General features: G+C 46.6%; 1 protein-coding gene across 2 annotated transcripts in view; it reads right to left on the bottom strand.

Moving 5' to 3' along the window:
• EXT2 (exostosin glycosyltransferase 2) overlaps positions 1-20,190 on the bottom strand; it is a 146,018-nt gene that overhangs the window by 102,255 nt on the left and 23,573 nt on the right. For both annotated transcript variants that reach the window (XM_086677631.1, XM_025928253.2), the window contains exons 5-7: positions 16,165-16,360; positions 14,204-14,343; positions 11,395-11,488 (exon numbers count right to left, since the gene is read on the bottom strand). In XM_086677631.1, the coding sequence (XP_086533757.1) occupies positions 11,395-11,488; positions 14,204-14,343; positions 16,165-16,360 (430 nt within the window). The remainder of the gene's footprint in view (positions 1-11,394; positions 11,489-14,203; positions 14,344-16,164; positions 16,361-20,190) is intronic.

The following is a 20,190-nucleotide window of genomic DNA, read 5'->3' on the forward strand; positions in this document are numbered from 1 at the left end:
GTAAACAAACCTAGATATTTTTGTAAGTAGGTATAAAACAAATCTACAAAAGCTGCACTGGGTTTCCTATAATGAGCAATCATTTCTCAGAAATGCTTCACAAAGAGTCCCACTCTGTGGGCAACCAGCCCCAAAGAGTCAGACAATTCTTACATAGGCTGCAAATTAATATTTAACACTTTTATTAGAGAGGCCATTTCCTGAAGCAATGTCCCATACTGGGGACTCATTACAAGGGATTAACCCACGTTAACTCTAGATACAGCTCTTCAACCAATGCCCAAAGAGGAAACGGACCATTCCATCTATCCTGACCCCTGGAAAAAGCCGTGCAATGATTGTTCATCATCACGTATTTATGGAAAATGCCCAATATACTTAAGTTATTTTTATATGGCTTATCTTTGGTAACTTCAATATTTTCAGTAAGCCTGTTATAATTATACTATAAGCAATAATATCCAGTTCATTAAACTTCTTAACTAACTACCGGGTATCAATTTAGTCCCCAGCAAATGTATAAAAAAGTAGTTCTATCGTTTTAGAGTTTGGGATATTTTGTTTTACTGCTCGTTTGGCCTTTATAACTAATTACTCTCCCCACAGGAGTTACATGAGCAATAAAAGAAACCAGTATTTTTTTATTGTTCGCTCAATGAAAATCATTAATCCTAGATCAACAGCCATATGATCTGACTAACTTGCTACAAGAATTTCTTGCTTTTGCCTCAACCTCAAGTTGAATGGCTATTTTAAATTGAATACACTTGCAAAACTGCTCATGTCGAAAACTATTTGAAAAGGAAAAATAATGTGTATGTGCCAAAAGGGTGCAGAGCAATTACATACATACATATATATATATACACACACACACATTGGATTTTGCTTCTTTCTACTAACCTCTTCCTAAATGCCTCAGTTAGAAGAGCAGGCAGATATAAAGTCCATCCTGAGGGCACATTCCACCCACCCCAGCTGCTCTGAAAATCAAGGCTGGAAAACTGAAAGGAGAAGGAGGGCAGGGATGCACTTTTTGAAAGGCCTGGAAAAACACTCTGGTCGGGAGATGCCAGAGATTTTGAAGCTCCCCTCAAGCTGCTGGCCTTGCTCCAGGTAATGGTTTTTCCTTCCCCTCAGCTGTCTGCTGCGGGAGTTTTCCAGAAGAGAAAGAAAGGAAAAGTGGTAGGGAAGAGGGAGGAGCCACATCCAGTCCATTTCTCTGTAACGGAGAGGGTAAAAAGGGCCAAGCATTGCAGGCTGACATTTATAGAGGGCCTGGCGTTTCCATGAAGCACTCTGGGAGGATTACTGAGGGTTAGCAATGTGGTCTAAAAGGGGCAGCAAAGCAGACTGATGAAAGTCCCTTTAAATTTGATAACCGATGCCGTGGGCACAGAGACAGCAAGCTGGCGCTGGCGAAGACATGCGAGCAGAGGCCTAGCCAGTGAGACGGCCTTTAGAAAACAAGTACATCGTAAACCTGGCTCCCCCTAGCCCTTCAGGGCTGCCCAACTGACTTGCTGAAGCCTGAAAGCACAAACTGCCAGCGGAACGGCATTTTCTAATCAAGGGATAAAAATAAAAGCCCTTGGAAAATCCTCTCTTGCCTAGCCCTCACGGCCCCGGCCTCCCTCAACTGAGAAAGTGATTCATCCGGCCAACGGCAGGGTTCTGGACCTGCAAAGGTTAATGATCTCACCAGTCTTTTACCTCCGAATAATGGCTGCACCACCCAATCCCTCCTGCCTGGCATTTTTCTTCAGTTTTAATATCAGAAGTTTCACACGCCTGCCTGAGCTCCTGGACTCGGCAGAAAGACCCATATAGCTGTCAGCAAACTGATAAGAACTTTAAAACGACTCCGCGGGGCCTCTTTATAAAGAAGAGCCAAAGAAGCCCATAAAGAAGGAGGGCAGGGGCCACGGAAACCAGCCGCTGACACTGTTTTAACGTGGCATTAAAATGAGCTGCAGATTTATGGCAGTGTTTTAGCCCCTGGCCCAAATCATCTGGGGGATGAAGCTCTCGTCCCCACTCTCCAGCGGGATTTTAAATCTGGGATGGAGCTGGCCAGAAAGGACTGGGGGAAGGGAGGCATGGGTAGCAGGAGGAGGAGAGGAAAAAGGAAGAAGCAGAGAGTACCAGGAAACTCATACAACAGAACTCAGCCTCTTTTCAGTGAGATGTGGACAACAGCTATTTCAAAAAGAGATCTGACCGGTCCTCTTACGTTCTCATAAAAATGCCCTTTATTTTTAGTTCTTACTCAGCAACTCACGTTCTTCAACTGTTTGTCCCCCACATGTCCATACTGACTTTTCTCTTTAAGTTCATTTCTTTTTTGATTTTTCAGTCCAAAAAATGAATAAAATCATCATTTGGCAGAAAACACATCTTAAGAGGGGAAAAAAGACTCGCTGTAAAATTTTCTCTCACTAGAAAGGGGAAAAAGTAATAGTTCTTTATCCAAATGTGCCAATGATTTTTTTTTTTTTTAAGGCCAGCTAGAGAACCACTGATTTTAATCAGTCATTCTGATCCCAACAGAAAAACAGAGAGGTGAACCACCTTCCATGCCAAGATGTAGAAAGTACACCAGACCCACAGGAATAAATTCCGTTTCAAGTTTCCAAGCCCAGAAGCAAATGCATAATACATCCATGGTGGTAACTCACTGTGGTTCCTTAAGACCAAACTCCATACCAGAAGGCTCCTTCCGATATTCAAACACAAACCCAGACAGGGCAACCCCAAATGACTGTCAGAGTGGAGCAGGCAGACCAGAACCCAGATGCTTTAATGACTTCATGTGATCAACACAACTGCTCTACAGTGTTATTAGCCCTAGGTCTGAGATAAGAAAAGGGAAGCTTTGAAAGTTAAGTAACTGGACCACAGTCACAAATTAGGATTTGTGGCACAGTTTAGGATTTGAATTCGGGTCTCTCCAACTCAAAAACCCCTGTGCTTTCCACTACCAACATTTTTCAAACTTTTTGGACTCGGACCCACACTAAGAAACAAATACATCTTATACTGCAACTTACTACTCATCTACATTTATAATTGAAATAGAGGTTTCTGGAACTACTTATCTTTACTGCAGAATATGCTGATATTTTCCTTTCTATTCTATTTCATTTAAAAAAAAATAAAATAAAATGCCAGTCATCACCCAATGAATTGACTGCATGATCTCCTAACAAATCAAGAGCCTCTGTCTGGAAAATACTGCAGTACCCAATGCCTAGCACCGCCCCCTGCCCCAAATCATCAGACCAGGAGTCAGGAGACCTGGGCTCCAGTCAGGCTCAACCCCAGCCCTGACAATTCATTCTCAAGATCACCTGAACTCAAGAGCCTGTCATTTATAAAATACAAGGAACAGGAACAGGGCACCTGAGTGGCTCAGTCAGTTGAGCATCCGACTTCGGCTCAGGTCATGATCTTGCAGTTGACGAGTTTGAGCCCCACGTGGGGCTCTGTGCTGACAGCTTGGAGCCTGGAGCCTGCTTCAGATTCTGTGTCTCCCTCTCTCTCTGCCCCTCCCCCACTCATGCTCTGTCTCTCTCTGTCTCAAAAATAAATAAGCATTAAGAAAAAAAAATACAAAGAACAGGTTGAGCCGTTTTGAAGGTCCCTTCCAGCTCTTTGATTCTATTTCTCAGTCTCCTTAGTGAACACTGCTTTCCCCCTCCATCACTGATCTTTTCATTACTCTCCGCTTGTCACTGACCTTCCCTGCCTTCTAATTCTCTGCAAAGTTCTTTGCCACTAGTATTCAAGGTCCCTGCTTGTTCTGCTCCATCTGCTGAGTCTTTCTCATAGAAGCCATCTCCAGACGGAGGTCAGTACCCTTCCAGAGCATCCGGTCTTCCTATCTGAGACTACCTGGTTGTGAGGATTCCCTTCACCTCTGATCCATTCCGGACTCTCCGTAGCACAACTGAGTGACAGCACTTCTGGCCTTTCAATGGGTATACTACCGAAAGTACTCTCCCCAGCAACCTCAGGGCCTTTCTTAAAAGCAGGATCTGTGCCGTGCCCTCTACTTAAAAAAAAAAAAAAGATCCCCCTCAATTTGCCTATGCAGTATGTTGAGAGCAGGTGCTTAACACATATTTATTTGATTGGCTTGCATTATGAGATTAAAGACTAACTCTCCTACATTTTGAGAACTTGTAGGTGGGCTGCTCTAGGAAAAGGCACCGAACGAATTAAAAGTGGCGCCATAATAAGATAAGCAGGCATTTACAGACGAGGTTCTGCACATTATTCGCTACCGTTTGCCCACGGACAAGGTTTGCCAGGGCTGCCAAGGAAAGCAGCTTTATGGTCTCTCCATCTGGACTGTGAGGATTTAAATCTCAGAAGCCATACAAAATAACTGCAAATCAGCGCAAACCTTAAAGACAGGAAAATTTATTTACAGGCCCTAGTGCACTATAAATTTGAGACAGTTCTATTAAAATGCTTTTCTTGGCTTCCCATCAGATACTTGGCAGAAGTCTTTTTCCAATAAGGTTCTTAATACTAAAGTGGGGGGGGAAAGAAGTGAAACACATAAAAATGCTCTTCCTTAAGAGTTCCAATTAAACGAGTCCTTATTTTATCCTGCTTTAAACAACATACATTAACCCATCTCCTTCACAATGTGGATTTATACATTCAGGAAAACTCAGACACAGAGAGTCCAGTGCTATTGAAAAGAAATTGTGAAATTCAAAATATCCCACAAAGTGATCATGCTCAGTCCTCAAGGCTCTCCCATGGGCCAAAGAGCCCAGCTCTGGGTCGGAACCATGGTTGTCTGTTTCACAGGAAGAACTCCAGGGTCAGGTCAATGTGTTTTGTTTAAGGGCAAGCAATCCAGCAGCTTTTTTTAGGGCAAGTACGAAAGCAGAGATTGGGAAACGCAGCTTGGAGTGACTTGTTGGGGCCTGGGAGTGGGGGAGGAAAGGAGGCAGGGAATATTTGGCATTTTTTAAAAAGCTGTGAGAGTTCAGTTCATGTACATAAAAAATTTTCAATTTCACAGGTGGAGGGATAAAAATGACAGACATTACAATACTGACTCTGGAAATCAGAAGTGAAATATTTTCCATATTCTTCATAATATATTTCCAGGGAGGCATCCAGTCCTAAATGTCTCAAGCGACGACTTTTTTGAGAAGATGATCCAGTAAGCAGTCATCTTGAATTATTGGCAAGTTCGTCTGATTTTTTGCCTCAATCCAGGCCACACAGCTCTGCGATTTAAATAAAGTTGTGGGCAGCAAAAGAGTATGCTCCCTGTCTGTCCCTCACATGGTGTGCGGTCTTGGGAGGATAACTTTACATCTCTTTATTCTCAGTTTCCTCACGTTAAAACATTCAGATCACTTGTCTGACTGCCTATCTCACTACTCTGTTTAAACAGTTTGCTTTGTAAACGGTGGGGGAGTGAGGGGAAGTGGACTCGGACAGCTGTATAACTGTCAATGGACAGGACGGTCAAGCCACCCGCGCAGGGAACCTTCAGAGAACTGCACTGCCGAGGTTTCTAGACATTGGAGAGTTTACACCTTTAAGTGAGTCACAAAACACTGTTTAAAAATAAAAACATTTTCATTTTCTTCATTTTTATTAAGTTTTTAATTTTTTTTAATGTTCATTTATTTTTTAGAGACAGACAGAGGGTGAATGACGAAGAGGCAGAGAGAGAGGGAGACACAGAATCCAAAGCAGGCTCCAGGCTCTGAGCTGTCAGCCAGAGCCCAATGCGGGGCTCAAACCCACAAGCTGCGAGATCATGATCTGAGCTGAAGTCAGACACTTAACTAACTATGCCACCCAAGCACCCCTGAATTTTTAATTTCAGTTCCAGTATAGTAAACATACAGTGTTATATTAGTTTCAGGTGTGCAATACAGTGATTCAACAATTCTACATTACTCAGTGCTCATCATGGTAAGTGCGCTCTTTGATCCCCATCACCTATTTCACCCCATGCCCCACCCACCTCCCCTCTGGTAACCATCAGTTTGTTCTCTGTATTTAAGAGTATTTAAGAGTCTGTAAAAACAAACATTCTAGACAGAAAGCTTTATAAAGTATATTACATTAAGAGCCACTATTTGAAAAAATATATATATATATTTATATATATGCTAAACAAGATTTCAACCTTCACTTAAAGATTCGAGGGCATCACCAAGAATAGCAATTTCTGTATCTCCTCAATTTTAAGATACCGCATCAAGAACAGCTTTAGAGGAAAAAGCAAAAGTGATACTCAAACTGATGGTACGTCTCATTTGGACGTCAGAAATCCAAAATATGAAAAGCAAACAAACACGTACTTCTATGAGTCAAGGAAGTCCGCCATCTTGCCCCGACGCACCCAGGACATGGCAAAGCCTGCGGAGCTGTCTGTCGTCTATCCGTCTATCTAACGTACTGAGAGTCCTATTGTTAAAACAGCTTTCCTGTCTTTGCTCTTCACACTAGACGGCAGATGCCCTATCTCACAGACCCTCCCTTGTAGCCTTCTGCCCTTCAAATTTGTGACTGCTAAGCTACTATGGCTATGGAAACCGGGTAAGTCACTGTGCTGAAATTACATGCAAGTAGGATAAAATACAAGCTTCGGTCTAGAGGCTGTCGTGTGGACAAAGTATGTGACCTCTGGTGTGCACACACATTTGGACTCTGTGTTCTTTTTTGCTTTTTCCTTAGTCATAGCCACACTGGCCACCTAACTATAGTCCTGGTCAGTGAGGGTGCCACAGGCCTGGGGTTTTATTTTCTTAAATGGAAGTGTTTTGTCTTTTTCCCAATCATCCAATTATATCTTCAAGTACTCTTTAGCGGCACGAATATTCGCTATGCTTGGTAGGAAAATATGAAGGCAAAGTGAGACGGGTTGGTGTAACAGACTGAAAAGAAACTGGTATTTTAACTCACCCAAGCTTAAAGGCCAGGGAGAAAAGAAGATGCTGACTGTTTCTGCCACCTCAAAGGCTCCCAGTCAATTGAGTACAAAGAAGAGTTCAAAGGCAAAGCAGGCTCCTGACTTCCACCTCCTAGTGTGGCTGAGGTTAGAGGTCAGTGCTGGTGGAGCCACTGACCAATAAAAGAATGTTTGGAAACTCCACTCAACAGATAAACCAGGGATCCATTTACGCCTTCCTCCCTATCCACACAAACATTTCCAACTATACGGTCCGTGTCTACCCAGCCTTCCAAGATCCTAGATTGCTTTCTTTTCCACTGTCATTCAAGGGATACTGCGGATACGAACGTTCCTTCTGACTACAGAAAAATATTCAGTTGCATACTTCTTCCTGCCTTCCAGTGTAGGGAAGGTGCTTGATAGGCCTCTCCATCTTTAGGGCCTACCTCAAATGCCACCTCCCCAATAAATCTGTCCCTGACTCCAGCCCATAACTTCTCCCTTCCATTTCAGACCCCTAATGTACTTTGGAAAATGTGCACTGTCTTCTCAACTTTCTTTGTGCTTATGTCCCTATAGCCCCAAGAGAACAAGCCTTTGTGAGTGGGGATCACAGATTTATTATTATCTCCCACCATCTCCCGTTGAAAAAATAATAATTAGTGTTTCACTAAATTAACTAGTTAATTTAGCTCACAGGATGACAAAACGCCAACTGATATGTTGGCTTGATCCTGTTATAACTCTTACCCTCTACTAACTGAAGGAGCTGGTTTTTAACTACTCTCTCTCTCTCTCACACACATACACACACACACACACAAACCTGTAAGCCCCTAGCTTGTACAATGCCACATATGCCAGCCCTCTTGTCATTTTTCAGGAGTACATAACGGAGGCAGAGGTGGTCCTTGTCTTCACAAACCTTAGCTTAACCCTTACTGCCTTTTGCTCTAGCATTGTACTTAACTTTATGGTTGCTTTGATATCATATCTACGGTCAGAAAGCAGATTCACTTTTCCTTGTCAGGCAAAATGTCTCTCCCTTGGTGCGTCCCAATGCCCAGGTCACGATGAGGACTTTCGCCGCTGTGCCCACCAGTTACGCTGTAGCCTCCCTCATCCCGAGCTCTAAGCTACAAAACATCACTGCGATATTTTCATCACCAAGATCCCATCCCCACAACGTTGGGGTCAATTCAGAAACTTTAGCTTTGCTCCATCTACAGACAGCAAAAACCCTACACTCGGCACTATTTTTCCTCATCTGAAAGAACAAATCTCTAGAGACTGACTATGAGGGCAAGGCCAGTGAGAAGCACCTTAGGATTTCTTGGAAACATTTCAATGGTCCCAAGGAAAAGGAGTCACTTAGAAGTGGATGGAGACCTCTGCTGGCTGCAACTGTCCATGCAGCTCCTCGAGCTTGTTTTCAACTGCTGAGCAAGAAATCAGACTTGCTCAGCCTCAGCTCATTCTGACCTATCAACCAGAGGCTCTAAGGAATCAACGGCTGAGGCAACAGGTTTTCCCCTAAAAGTTTATGCAACTTATCTTACAGAAAGATCTGAATCTGAACCCCCTAAAGAGAACTCACTAGGTACAAAAACTTTCCAGAACCAAGTATGTGCTATTTTTTCGCTACTTCTGCCAAGGTCAGGTTAAACCGATGGACAGTAAACAGAGGGCAAAATGACAAACATATTCTGCAAAGCGTCCTACAGAGCAAAGGAACTCTCTCTAATCTGGGATGAGATCATCACCACCAAAAGAACAGGGGTTCCCAATCAAAGCAATGTTGCCCCACATGGGACATTTAGCAATGTCTAGAGACACTTTTGGTTGTCACAACTTGGGAAAAGGGTGTGCTATTGGCCTCTAGTAGTTGAACCTGGTCCTCCTTTCCATCTATCCGGGAATTACTTAACCAGATAATCTCACTTCTAGTTGACATCAGTCCATCTAGAAAGCTGGGACTGGGAGAAGAAAAGAGGTCACTTTTAGAACACAGAATACTTAGGGAAAGGGGAGCAGGACTACACAGGGGAACGGCAGCAGGGTGCTTTAGAAAGTCTGAAAGCAGCAGAGAAGAAGGGCATCAGAAAGCAGAAGGAAGACTTGGAAAGGGAGGCAGGAAAGTGCCAAGACTGCCTTTCTGTCCAATTACACAAGGTGAGGCACTCACCACCCCAGGAGGTGACTGGTCCTCAGGCCTAGAGGTGAACAGCAGAGAAGAGACAGCCACGTGGTCATGAATGCTGTCAAGGACAGTGACATTCTTGCTAAGGACGAGAGGTTCACAGAGTTTTTAAACAGATGAATGGGACATGAGAGAGGATCCAGCCACCCCATCATCTCGTAAAGGAGAAAATGAAAGCCCAGGGAGCTCTGGTGACTTACCACTGTCATACAATTCATAGGGACAGAGCCAGGGCTCATAGCCAAGTCTTCTGACTCCAAGTATATCTCTCTGAACCCAAATAACCTCAAAGTACCCTATTTTAAATGACCTCTATTCATTCCATCTCCATGGTTCTAGGAGTCTGAGCCTGGACTCAGAAATAACCCGCCGCGCTGGTCTCAGACGTGCGGTTCCCCAGCCAGGCTCTGCGGAACAACAGTGTTCTAGAAGCTGGCCATAGGAGCTCTGCTCCTAAAACCAAATGATTCTCTTTCCCAACATGACGGTGCAGGGTGCTTACTCGGCCTTCTCCGACTGGAATCTTAAGATGGTATCTGATTCGGCAGATACTCAGTTGTGTTAATAAATCAAGATGCCACAAAAGAAACACAAGGAGCTCACACAAGAGGACTCTTCTGTGAAAAGGAATATTTTCTTCTACACAAGTTATAGCAACCAGAGATTTAGATGAAGAATCTAGAGATCCCTAGATGGATTTTCTAACTGACTAAACTCAGATGAGGTCAGTAGTTAAATAACAACTGAGAGGCCCAGAAACTTAAAATGGACATGAGCGGGCTGTGAAACTACTACGGGGAGGCTAAAACCAAGTTGTGATTTGTTTTCAAAGCAGAATGCCAGCGTGTTTTACAGATGAGGTTACTGAGGTCCACAGACGGCAAATCCCTGGCCAAGGGCAGAGCCGTGCGCATGCAGTGCAGGCAGTCCAAGGTCAGCGCCTACAGACTAATTACTGCATGATGCCGCCATCCCTTGGTTTAATGAAGAGGGGAGACTCAACACATCCACTAATTTTCACTGCCTCCTAAAACCCAAAAACGACAATTAAGACAAATTTTTAAAAGCAAAGGCATAATCACTCCCAGATAAAGAAAATGAGAGACGAGATGACAGCAATAAAATGCGGAAGCTGAGGGGCAGAACGAGACAGGGTAGCTGACTCTGCAAACCCAAGGGAGCTGCTGAGAAAAATCAGCTGAGAAAAACCTGAGGTCAGCCACTGTGGAACCCCAAGTGGGGGCAAAGATGAGCCGAAAGCAGAAGGACAGACTGAACCTGTACTTACGAAGTGGTCAGAAGCCCAGACCCCGCCCCCCCCACTGGCAGGTGACCACCCTGCCGTCACCCAGACAGAGGCCTGACACCCATTCCCTGAACAAGGTCACGTGCAGGCTCTCTGCCCAGGGTGGGGGTGTCAAACCAAAAGCAGAGGGTACATGGAACAGGTGCATACTTAATGCTGAGTACCTCCAAACCTCTCTCCCACGCATCTCCTACAAAGATAATTTTGACAAAAATAAAAACCTTAAAAATCCATTAAAAAGAAAAGAAACAGAAACAACAAGCACAGTAACAACTTGGGATAGTCTTTTTTCTTTCTTTCTTTTTTTTTTTTAACTCTCTTGACATTTCAGCCCAACTAAATTCCTTTCTGGAAAGAGAAAAGAAAGGGAAGCAGGGCCACCTGAGGCCCCCAGTGGCGTGCTTCAGACTGTCGAGAGCAGCCCAGGGGAAGGACTATCAGAAGGTGGAAGAGAAACTGGAAAGTGAGGCAGGGGCACGGCACCCGCTCCAGGAGGCAGGGAGGGCCTCTCGGTGAGGAAGCCTCTGGGACCAGGAAGCTGGAACTGTAGGCCAGCTGACACGACAACATTCTCCTGGTCAACAGCTGCTCAGAAGCGTCACCTTGAAGCATCCCTGCTTCCAGGGCCGCCTTAGTCACTGTAAGTGGCACCTGCTGTGAACACAACCACCCAAAGGTTCAGCTTTGCGGGCTGAACACACTGCTATGCAAGACCCTGAAAACATGGCAGGCTTACCTCGGGAGAGTTTTCACATCTCTGACAGTTACTATTTCGACCCTCATTTGGTGGAACTCACCGGAGTCTGCTCTCCTCGCTTCAGTGCGGTCAGCCAACACGGTGGAGGCCACAAGCCCCGCTCACGTGTCAGCTGGGACGTGTACCCCAACCGTGCAAGGCGCCCTTTCGTGCCACCCACGTCACGTCCCCAGCAGGGCTGCCTGGCCTCTTACCTGCCGCTGCATTTCTTCAATCTGTCTTTGGGGGATGCTCTGCAAAATACTGTACGCTTCTGACATCTTTTCTTCTGGCACAACCACAGATGCTCTGGAGACAACGGCAAAACAGTTTACATACACACAGGCCTTCACACAAAGCACTTCCACGTGCATGTCCTGCTGAGCCCCTCCGAGCAGAGACACGAACACCCGCACCCTCCTTCACCCGCATTCCCTCCAGTGCGTGCCTCCTCCTCCTCCCCCTCCTCCTCCTCCTCCCCCTCCTCCTCCTCCTCCTCCTCCCCCCTTCCTCAGCACAGTTCCCGCTTGCTGCCTGCTGCGTGTCCTCACCTCCCTCCGCCCCGCCCCCACCCGTGTGCTCCAGCCACACTGGCACCCTTTTGGTCATTTCAACAAACCATGCTCTACCCGCCACGGGGTCTGTGGCTGTGAACTCCCTCCTGCCTGGTATGCTCTCCCTTCTCATACTTGCCCACTCTGAACCAACGAGGACTTTTGGCCTTCAGCTACCTACTCAAATCCATTCGCTTAGTCCGCATGTATTTATGGAGTCCCCGTTACGTGCCAGGTCCTGGGATCACGACGGTGACCACATAAGACAGAGAAGGCCAGGGCTGAGCACCACAAGAACACCTGTGGGAGAGCATTCCAGGCAGAAGGGCTAACGAGCCAGAGGCCCTGAGGAAGGAGCACGCTGGGAATGTTCTGGCACCAGAAAGGAGGCGAGGGTGGCTAGAGTACAGTAAAGAACATGGAGGAGACCAGGAGACAAATGTTGGGTGGGGGGGAAAGCTCAGCAAAGCCACGGGGCCTTGCAGGCCATTGTAAGGACTCGGCTTCTACTGAGAGAGAAAGCCATTAGAAGGAAGGGTTTAGGAGAGCTGGCATGATCTGATTAAGCTCCAACGGGGTCATTCTGCCTAAGGTGTCAAAGAAACGGCAGAGAGCAGGAGAACAGCTGGAGACCATCGCAAAATGCAGTAGAAGAGCCGGCAAAAGTGGCTCGGACAGAGCCGGCAGGACTCGCTGGCAGGCTAGACGCCTGGGTGAGAGAGGGACGGCTCCGCGATGACCCACCCGTCGTGGCATTTAGCAGGGTTTGCTGTTATATCTGTACAGATGAACTTATCAAAACCCGAAACCCCTTCCCCAACAAAACTAGTCCGTTAGGATGGAAACCACACCTGCTTTCGAACACACACCCTGAGCACGTGGTACCACATCTGGCACACGGAGCTGGCACTTAGTATCTGCTAAGTCAGTCCATGATTTCCACTATACAGATGGGAAAACTGAGGCTCAAAAAAAAATGATTTGACAAGATCACAAAGTTAGCCAGCGATGGTTATCTGAACCCAGGCCTTCTGGCTCCAAATTCAGAGCCCTGCCTCCACTTAACCGTAATTACAACTACCCAAGCCAGTCCCGATTCTCATGAGAGGATCTTTCCAGACTCAGCTCAGGGTCACTGCCTCCACGGAGCCCTCACCAACTCCACTGCCAGTGATGGCGTGTGCGGCCACCTCACCCTTCTCCCAGCATCCCACCCAGCCTGGGCCGCGTCCCCTCACGGTAGCTGGCCGTTGCCGGTCTACTTGTCTATCTCCCACCACTAGGCTAGGAGCGTCCAGGAGGCAAGGTCTGACCTTGCTCATCTTTGCATCCCCATACCTAACACGGCCCCTGGCAGACAAAGGGCCCTGAACGAATGTTTCCACGGATGCGTGGTCGACTGGCTGTGGCTCTCAGCACTTCTCTAAGATAAACAGAATTACACAGAGCCCTCTTTCAGGCTGAATGAGGCTCCCCCTCTGTTCTGGGCCTCCACTGCCCCCTGTGCAGGCCTCTGCCACAGCACATATCACATGCTATGAGAATTCTCGGTTTGTCCTCCCCACTAGATGCCAGCCTCCTTAGAAGCAGGGACCGCATTGCTCGCAGTAGACTTTCCAATAAGTACAAGACGAATGAATGTACACATGAATGAATGCTACTTAACATTGTTCAAATACCTATCTATGGTAGTCAGACGCGAATAGAAATATCCAAACAGTCGGGAGAGGAGAAAGCATATCTGAGGCAGTCCAGCCGGAGAGGTAAACACAAAGGCAGCTGATTTTCAATAATCTTCAACTTCCAAAGTCCTAGGGAACAACCTACAACCTAGCGGAACCTACGTTTGTCCATCTGTTCACTGGGACTGTTTCTAAGCTTTTACCCACGTGCAGACACTCCATCTCCAGCTGGTAACATTATGTAAATTCGTTGGTCTCTAAGAGCGGTGGTTCACAACTATGGCTACAAATCACACCCACGGAGCTTCGAGTACAGCGTTCCTGAGGATGAGGCCCAGGCATCTTTTAAAGTCCTTCAGGTGAGTATGCACTGCAGTTATAATGGAGAGCCACTGCTCTTGACCAAGGGTTGCTAAACATCTTAGATAAGAAGCTAGGTAAGTAATATCTTATGCTTTGTGGGCCAGAGAATCTCTGCTGCAACTACTCAGCTCTGCCACCATAGCACAAAAACAACCAGCAGAAAATATGCAAATAAATGGGTGTGGATGTGTTTCAATAAAACTTTATTTACAAGACCTGGCAGCTTCCCATATCTGACCCAAAGGCCTCAGTTTGTGAACCCCTGCTCTAGGCCAACAGACGGACTCTTCTGATGGAAAATACGGCACGATAATCTAAAGGAGCAGTTTTCAAACCTAGGTATGCATTACAGTTACCTAAGGGGCTCTCCGAATCCCATACACACAGAGCCACTGGTATAAAGTTTACCAGAAGGAAACACTCACCTCTTCCAGTCAAGAACTTCCGAGAAAGGCAAAACGTAAGAGTCTGCAATGACAACGGGGACACAGCCGGCGCGTAAAACGTCACTCAGTACCGCCTGGCCCAGCCGAGCACCTCGAAGGACCACACAGAAAGTGGCCTCCTGCAGGAACACAAGCAGAGGTAGGGGATTACACGCCAGTTTCGCCGATCCGCAAGGGCTGAGGCCAAGCAACACTGAGACATCCTGGCGGAAAATGCCGAAAGGTAACAGTTCACCCCAGTGGAACCTGAAAAGCCGCACCGGCTGCAATGCTTCCGTGCTATGTCACTGCCTCCACTGGCAGCATCTGAAATGTCCGAAACCAAAGCCCAAGTCTTCCTCTGGGCACTCAAGAGTGTGACCTCCCACAGCCCGGTCCCCTGCAGCCCTAGTGTGTGATGCAAACACACCGCGGCACGGTGGCTGAGCGTGGCTTACGGTGCCTACCTCAGCCTACCTCGTCACGGGATTACGTTGTCTGGGCATTCCGGGCTCCCTCGAGGACCCCCTAGAGGGAAGCCGCAAACTCTCCTTCCATCTTTCTACCCCTCGTGGCATCTAGCGGTGTGCTTTGCACACAGAAGATGTTCATTTCGTGAATGCAATGCCTTTGAAAACATACTACGACAAATAGGTTCCCGTAGAACAATAAATCAAACAGAAAGCAAAATCAAAAAATTTCTTCTCCCTTCACTCCCTCAAGCCTAGTCAAAGTGGAGAACATTTTGGAAAATGAAAGACATGCAGAAGAACAAGCAGTTGCAGCAGGTAAACCAAAGTAAGAAATGATCCTATCTCCAACACTTAGTTTCTCCCAGTGCTTGCCCCTTCAGGAGGGGGGAAAAAAAAAAAGATAAAAAGCAAAAAAAAAACAAAAAACCCCACTGTTTAACCTTTACAGCTAGAGTAAAGGAAAGTCCAGAAAAAAAATACAAAGAAACTCCTCTGGGAATAAATGAGAAAGCAGCGAGGGCTGAGGAAGAGAATGCATCATGGCGCCCGGAGTGCAGGTGGACAGCTCAGCCTGCCCCGAAGAGTCGGCATCCAGATGTGGACACGCATGCCGATAACCATTTTTCCTGTCTAGACAAAGGTTACTAGAAATACTCCCACTCGCATCACCACTGCTATCAGTCAGACATTCCACAGGACATGCAGCACTTTTTGAGAGAAAGTATTTTAACAATCTCAGCATGGCCCAGTTCTCTGTGGAGATTAAAAAAAAAAAAAAAAAAAAAAAAAAGTCACACCAGCTCCTTGCTATTTCTCCTTGAGCTATTTTAAATATTTCAGTGAAAAAAACTCACTTTCTCCTTTCCTAGCCCCCCTCCCCCGCTCCCGGCCCTTGGAATGTCAAGCATCCTGCTTATGCTTAAAACATCCCCAAAGGACCACTCTGCCCATGGCTAAGGAAGTACTGCCAGGCCCGTGACCAAGCAAAGGACACACTAATAGCAGGACATGCCAAGGGTGGCAAAACACCAACAGACAAGACAGTAACAAAAAATGAAAAGCTCCCGCTCCCAGCAAAAGCCGACTGCGGCCTTGTGGGCCAGCATGGCAGGGGATACAAGCAGCCTCCTGAAAGAAGGAAATTTCCCTGGACGGGCTTGTGAAGACAAGGGTACAAGTAAAATACACGTGCCCGCTTTGTCCGTGTGGCTTCTTTGCAAATCCATCAGATTTGCGATTCCGAAGTATGATGAACACCAGAAAGGAGGAGGGACACGCACAGGCCAAGCGGCTGCGCACGAACAACGTGGCAGGCACGGACGCGCCCGCAGGCCTGCGTGTCCGGTAAGGAGCAGCACCACGTCTTCCTCTTCTCCCCTTGGGTAGTTCTCCCAGCCGCGTGTGGAAACCAGCCTCTTGCGCTGGGGTGCATGTGACTCTGTGGAAGTGACCTCTACCAAGCCTCAAGAGACGGTGACGGACACTCACCTGCAGCACCTGGGGGTAATCGAAGACCTGGTGCTTGTGGCAGCGCCTACGGACGGAGAGGACGCCCTCTGAGAGGTTGGTGCACTTATCCAGGACTAACACCGCCTCCCCGTGTCTGGCTTGGAGGGCCTCCAGGTCTTCTCTGTACTCGGGGTGGACAGCCATCTGAGAGGACAGGAGGAAGTACCTCCGGGGACTACGAGAGAGGAAAGAGGGTGACTGCGACGCTGCCGCTGGCATGCCGGTCAAAATGAGACAAACTCTGGCGTTAAACCTACGGCAGGAGGGGTGTCCTCACCAGGCTTCACACCCCTCGATTTTCTGGGAAATTATACTCTGTAGTATTGCTGAATATTTACAATATCATACCCTGTCAGAATGTAAGGTATGGATCATTCATGTGCTGAAATCTTATGCAATCATTAAAGGTTTTATTTGGGATAAGTTCTTCACGTTTTGAGGAAAGGCTTATAATATGCCAAGCTTGGAGAGCATACCATAAATATGTGTATGCGTGTGTGTGGGAAAAGAGAGAAACTGACTGGATGGCTATTTGGAAGAAGCATCAACATATTATCATTAGCTATATCTGAGGTCTCTGATCTGAGAAAGAACCAACAGCTGCCTGCATCCGTCAAACAGGAAGGAAGACAAACAATGGGCAGTAGTGGCTATAAAACCGGAAGAGCTGGGGCGCCTGGGTGGCTCAGTCAGTTGAGCGTCCAACCTCGGCTCAGGTCATGATCTCACTGGTTTGTGGGTTCCAGCCCTGCATCGGGCTCTGTGCTGACAGCTCAGAGCCTGCAGCCTGCTTCGGATTCTGTGTCTCCTTCTCTCTCTGCCCCTCCCCCACTTGTGCTCTGTCTCTGTCTCTCAAAAATAAATAAATGTAAAAAAAAAAAAAAAAAAAAACCAAAAAAACGGAAGAGGTGAAGGACTGCTTCCGGGTGCTGAATGGCTTCCTCATGCTACAGAGATGCTGCAGGGAAGAGAGCCCCATCCTCAGCCACCTGGACACAGGAAGACGGAATTGGTAGTTGAGAGCAAGTGGAAAAAACTATCTTCACCAAAGTATGGAACCTGTCTTAACATCTGGATAGCAAGGACATCTAAAAGAAAATGGAGTGCAGAAAGGATTTCCATGGGTCTAGTACCATTTAGATCTCCACAAGAGACAAAAACATGAATACAAAGTTCATAAGCCAGAAGTTACGGGGGAGATTTGAGGAAGACCAGATGGTAATTCTCTCCTGGAAGGCAAGACTCCTACAGAGCGGAGAGGTTCCAGAGCATAAACACTACATAGGTTGAGGGACCACTAGAGATCACCATCAAAGACATAAGTAATATAAAGCAGGTTCCAGGAAGAAGTAAAGCACCCATTAAACCTAGAAGCAGCAGTCACATGAATCTACCGCCAATGGTCTACACCAGGGGAAGTCCCAGGGGTTGGTAGATCTCACAGGCAATGCCACCAGGCAAGCTGATATGAGTATGCACATAAGAAAGGACCAAAACCTATACTCTATGACCCCATTCTCTCTCTCTCTCTGTCTCTCTCTCTTCTTGCTTTGAGAGAATGGAAGGGTTATTGTTTTTTTTGTTTTTTTAGTTTCTCATACTTACTTGGAGGTTCTAGCTAGAGAATACCTAACCCACTAAGAACAACCCATCCTGAAACTGAAAATCACGTTTTACCCAGTGCTGAACTTCAGGTCCCAAACACATAGAGCAATGAGTGCAGAAGGGGAACCCTCACCTCACCAGCCAGATCAGCTAAAGAAACTCCAGAGAACAGAGCAACGCATACCACAGCCAGATTGCTTTCAAATCCTCAGAACCATTTCTTTAAGCAGCTAAACTGAAAGCAAAAGGTACTTCCCATGCCACAGTCAGGAAAGAAAGGGATGCACGCATTCCTAAAACCTCACTGTCTAATAGCAATTAGCCACATGAGGCCATTTAAAAAAAAATTTTTTTTTAATGTTTATTTATGAGAGAGAGAGACAGAGAGAGACAGATCATGGGCAGGGGAGGGGCAGGGAGAGAGAGAGAGAGACCAGAATCTGAAGCAGGCTCCAGGCTCTGAGCTGTCAACACAGAGCCCGATATGGTGTTGGAACTCACAAACCATGAGATCATGTCCCGGGCTGAAGTCAGACGCTTAACCGACTGAGCCACCCAGACGTCCTGAGGCCATTTAAGTAAAACATAAAATTCAGTTCCTCAGTCACACTAGCCACATTTCAAATTGTCAATGGCCATACGTGGCTAGTGGGTACCTAACAGCTCAAATACAGATGGTCTCCCCACCGCAGAAAGGTCTATTTGATAGAGTGGCCCTCAATGGTTGTTCAGACCCAGAAACCAGGGGAAAAGTAAGTGGAGATAAGAAAGATGTGGAAGAGCAATCCATGGGGAAGTGAGTTTGGATCAGCTGCACAGATCGGTTCCTGTCATCCCGGGCAACTTCCCCCTAAGTTATAATTTATTGAACAATATGCTGAATATCTATAGTTAAAAGTATTCCTTCTAGACACTGAAATGGACTCTTGGATTCTATGTTCAGCCCTGAGCCTCAATAATTTTTCTTTTGTAAAAGCATTAATTTTCAGGGACGCCTGACTGGCTCAGTCGGTTAAGCATCCGACACTTGATTTCGGCTCAGGTCATGATCTCATAGTTGTGAGTTTGAGTCCCGCATCAGGCTCTGCATTGACAATGCAAACTTGTTTGGGATTCTCTCTCTCTCTCTCTCTCTCTCTCTCTCTCTCTCTGCCCCTCCCCTGCTCGCGCCTCCCTCTCTTTCTCAAAATACATAAACTTTTTTTAAAAAGTATTAACTTTCAGAGGGATGACGTTGTGATGAAAAGATCACATATAAGAGCACCTACAGATCATTGTGAAGTGAATACCATCTACTTTGAAATTATTTCTGTAATCAAACTTGTCTATTTAAACAAGAGAAAGATTTATAGGCAAAAACCACAAGACAAGCAGGGTTTAAAAACATCTTAACACTTAAAGCTATTTGAAAATGAAATGGACTGGGTTTTTTTTTTATTTCAAATCAGAAAAATTTTCATTAACAAGTTATAGTGATATCAGCCATGCATCAAGTTAGAGCTAAATGGCCTTTAAAGGTCTTTCCAGTTCCTAAGACACTGGTTCTATGATGGATCTCATCGGGCACTGATACTTGGCAGATGTTTCTAGGGACTTTCTATTTAAGTCGAGCTGCTGGCATAAAACTGGCAGGCTGTATGCCATCTAGAGTAAGAAGAGACACACTGGCATCCAGGAGGGTGTCCATGCAGAAGGGCGCAGAGTGTTGGGAGTTCTAGAGAGAAAAGTGTGTTTCTATTTCTGCATGGCGTGTGTGGGGACAGAAATGGCCCAGACGGAGTGTTGGAGCCTTTCCCCACAAAGGTTTTCACCCCAGTGAAGGCTTCTACTTAGGGAAGAGCTGGGAGGTGGCTCAATGCAGGGTATGAGAGTCCTGCAAGGGTACCCGATTCTGCACTGGGGGGCAGGGGTGAAGGTAGCCATGACAACCCAGTGGGATGCTGGAGAACAAGCGAGGTTAGCAGGCCGTGTGGGAATCCCAGGACAGAGCGTTAGAGCCTGGTCAGGCTGAAAAGGGTGCCATGTTTGTGGGGAGGATGAGAGCCAACAGTCCCATCATCCCAGAGTGGGGTGCTGGAACCCAAGAAGGCTGAGGAGGGTATCTGCTGGGGCAGGTGGGAAGGAGACAGCAGCAAGAGCCAACATGGGAGTCAGTGTCTGAGTAGGGCCGAAGAGGGCACTGTGCAGTGATGGAGGCAGTGGCAGCACAGAACTTTGGTTACATGGAGGAGGGTTGCTCAAATAAGTGAAGATATTGAGGATAATGGGAGCCAGATTTCTCACTGTCTGAGAACGGAGTTACAAACACGCAGAAAGAGAAGACCGGAAGGCTCGTGCGGTGCTGGGTGGAACTGGAGACACTGATAGGAACGCACGTGGATCACATAGAGACCGCCCACC

The sequence above is a fragment of the Puma concolor genome, chromosome D1 (assembly GCF_028749965.1).
Source record: "Puma concolor isolate L17-30 chromosome D1, mPumCon1.1.hap2, whole genome shotgun sequence".
Taxonomy (NCBI): Eukaryota; Metazoa; Chordata; class Mammalia; order Carnivora; family Felidae; genus Puma; species Puma concolor.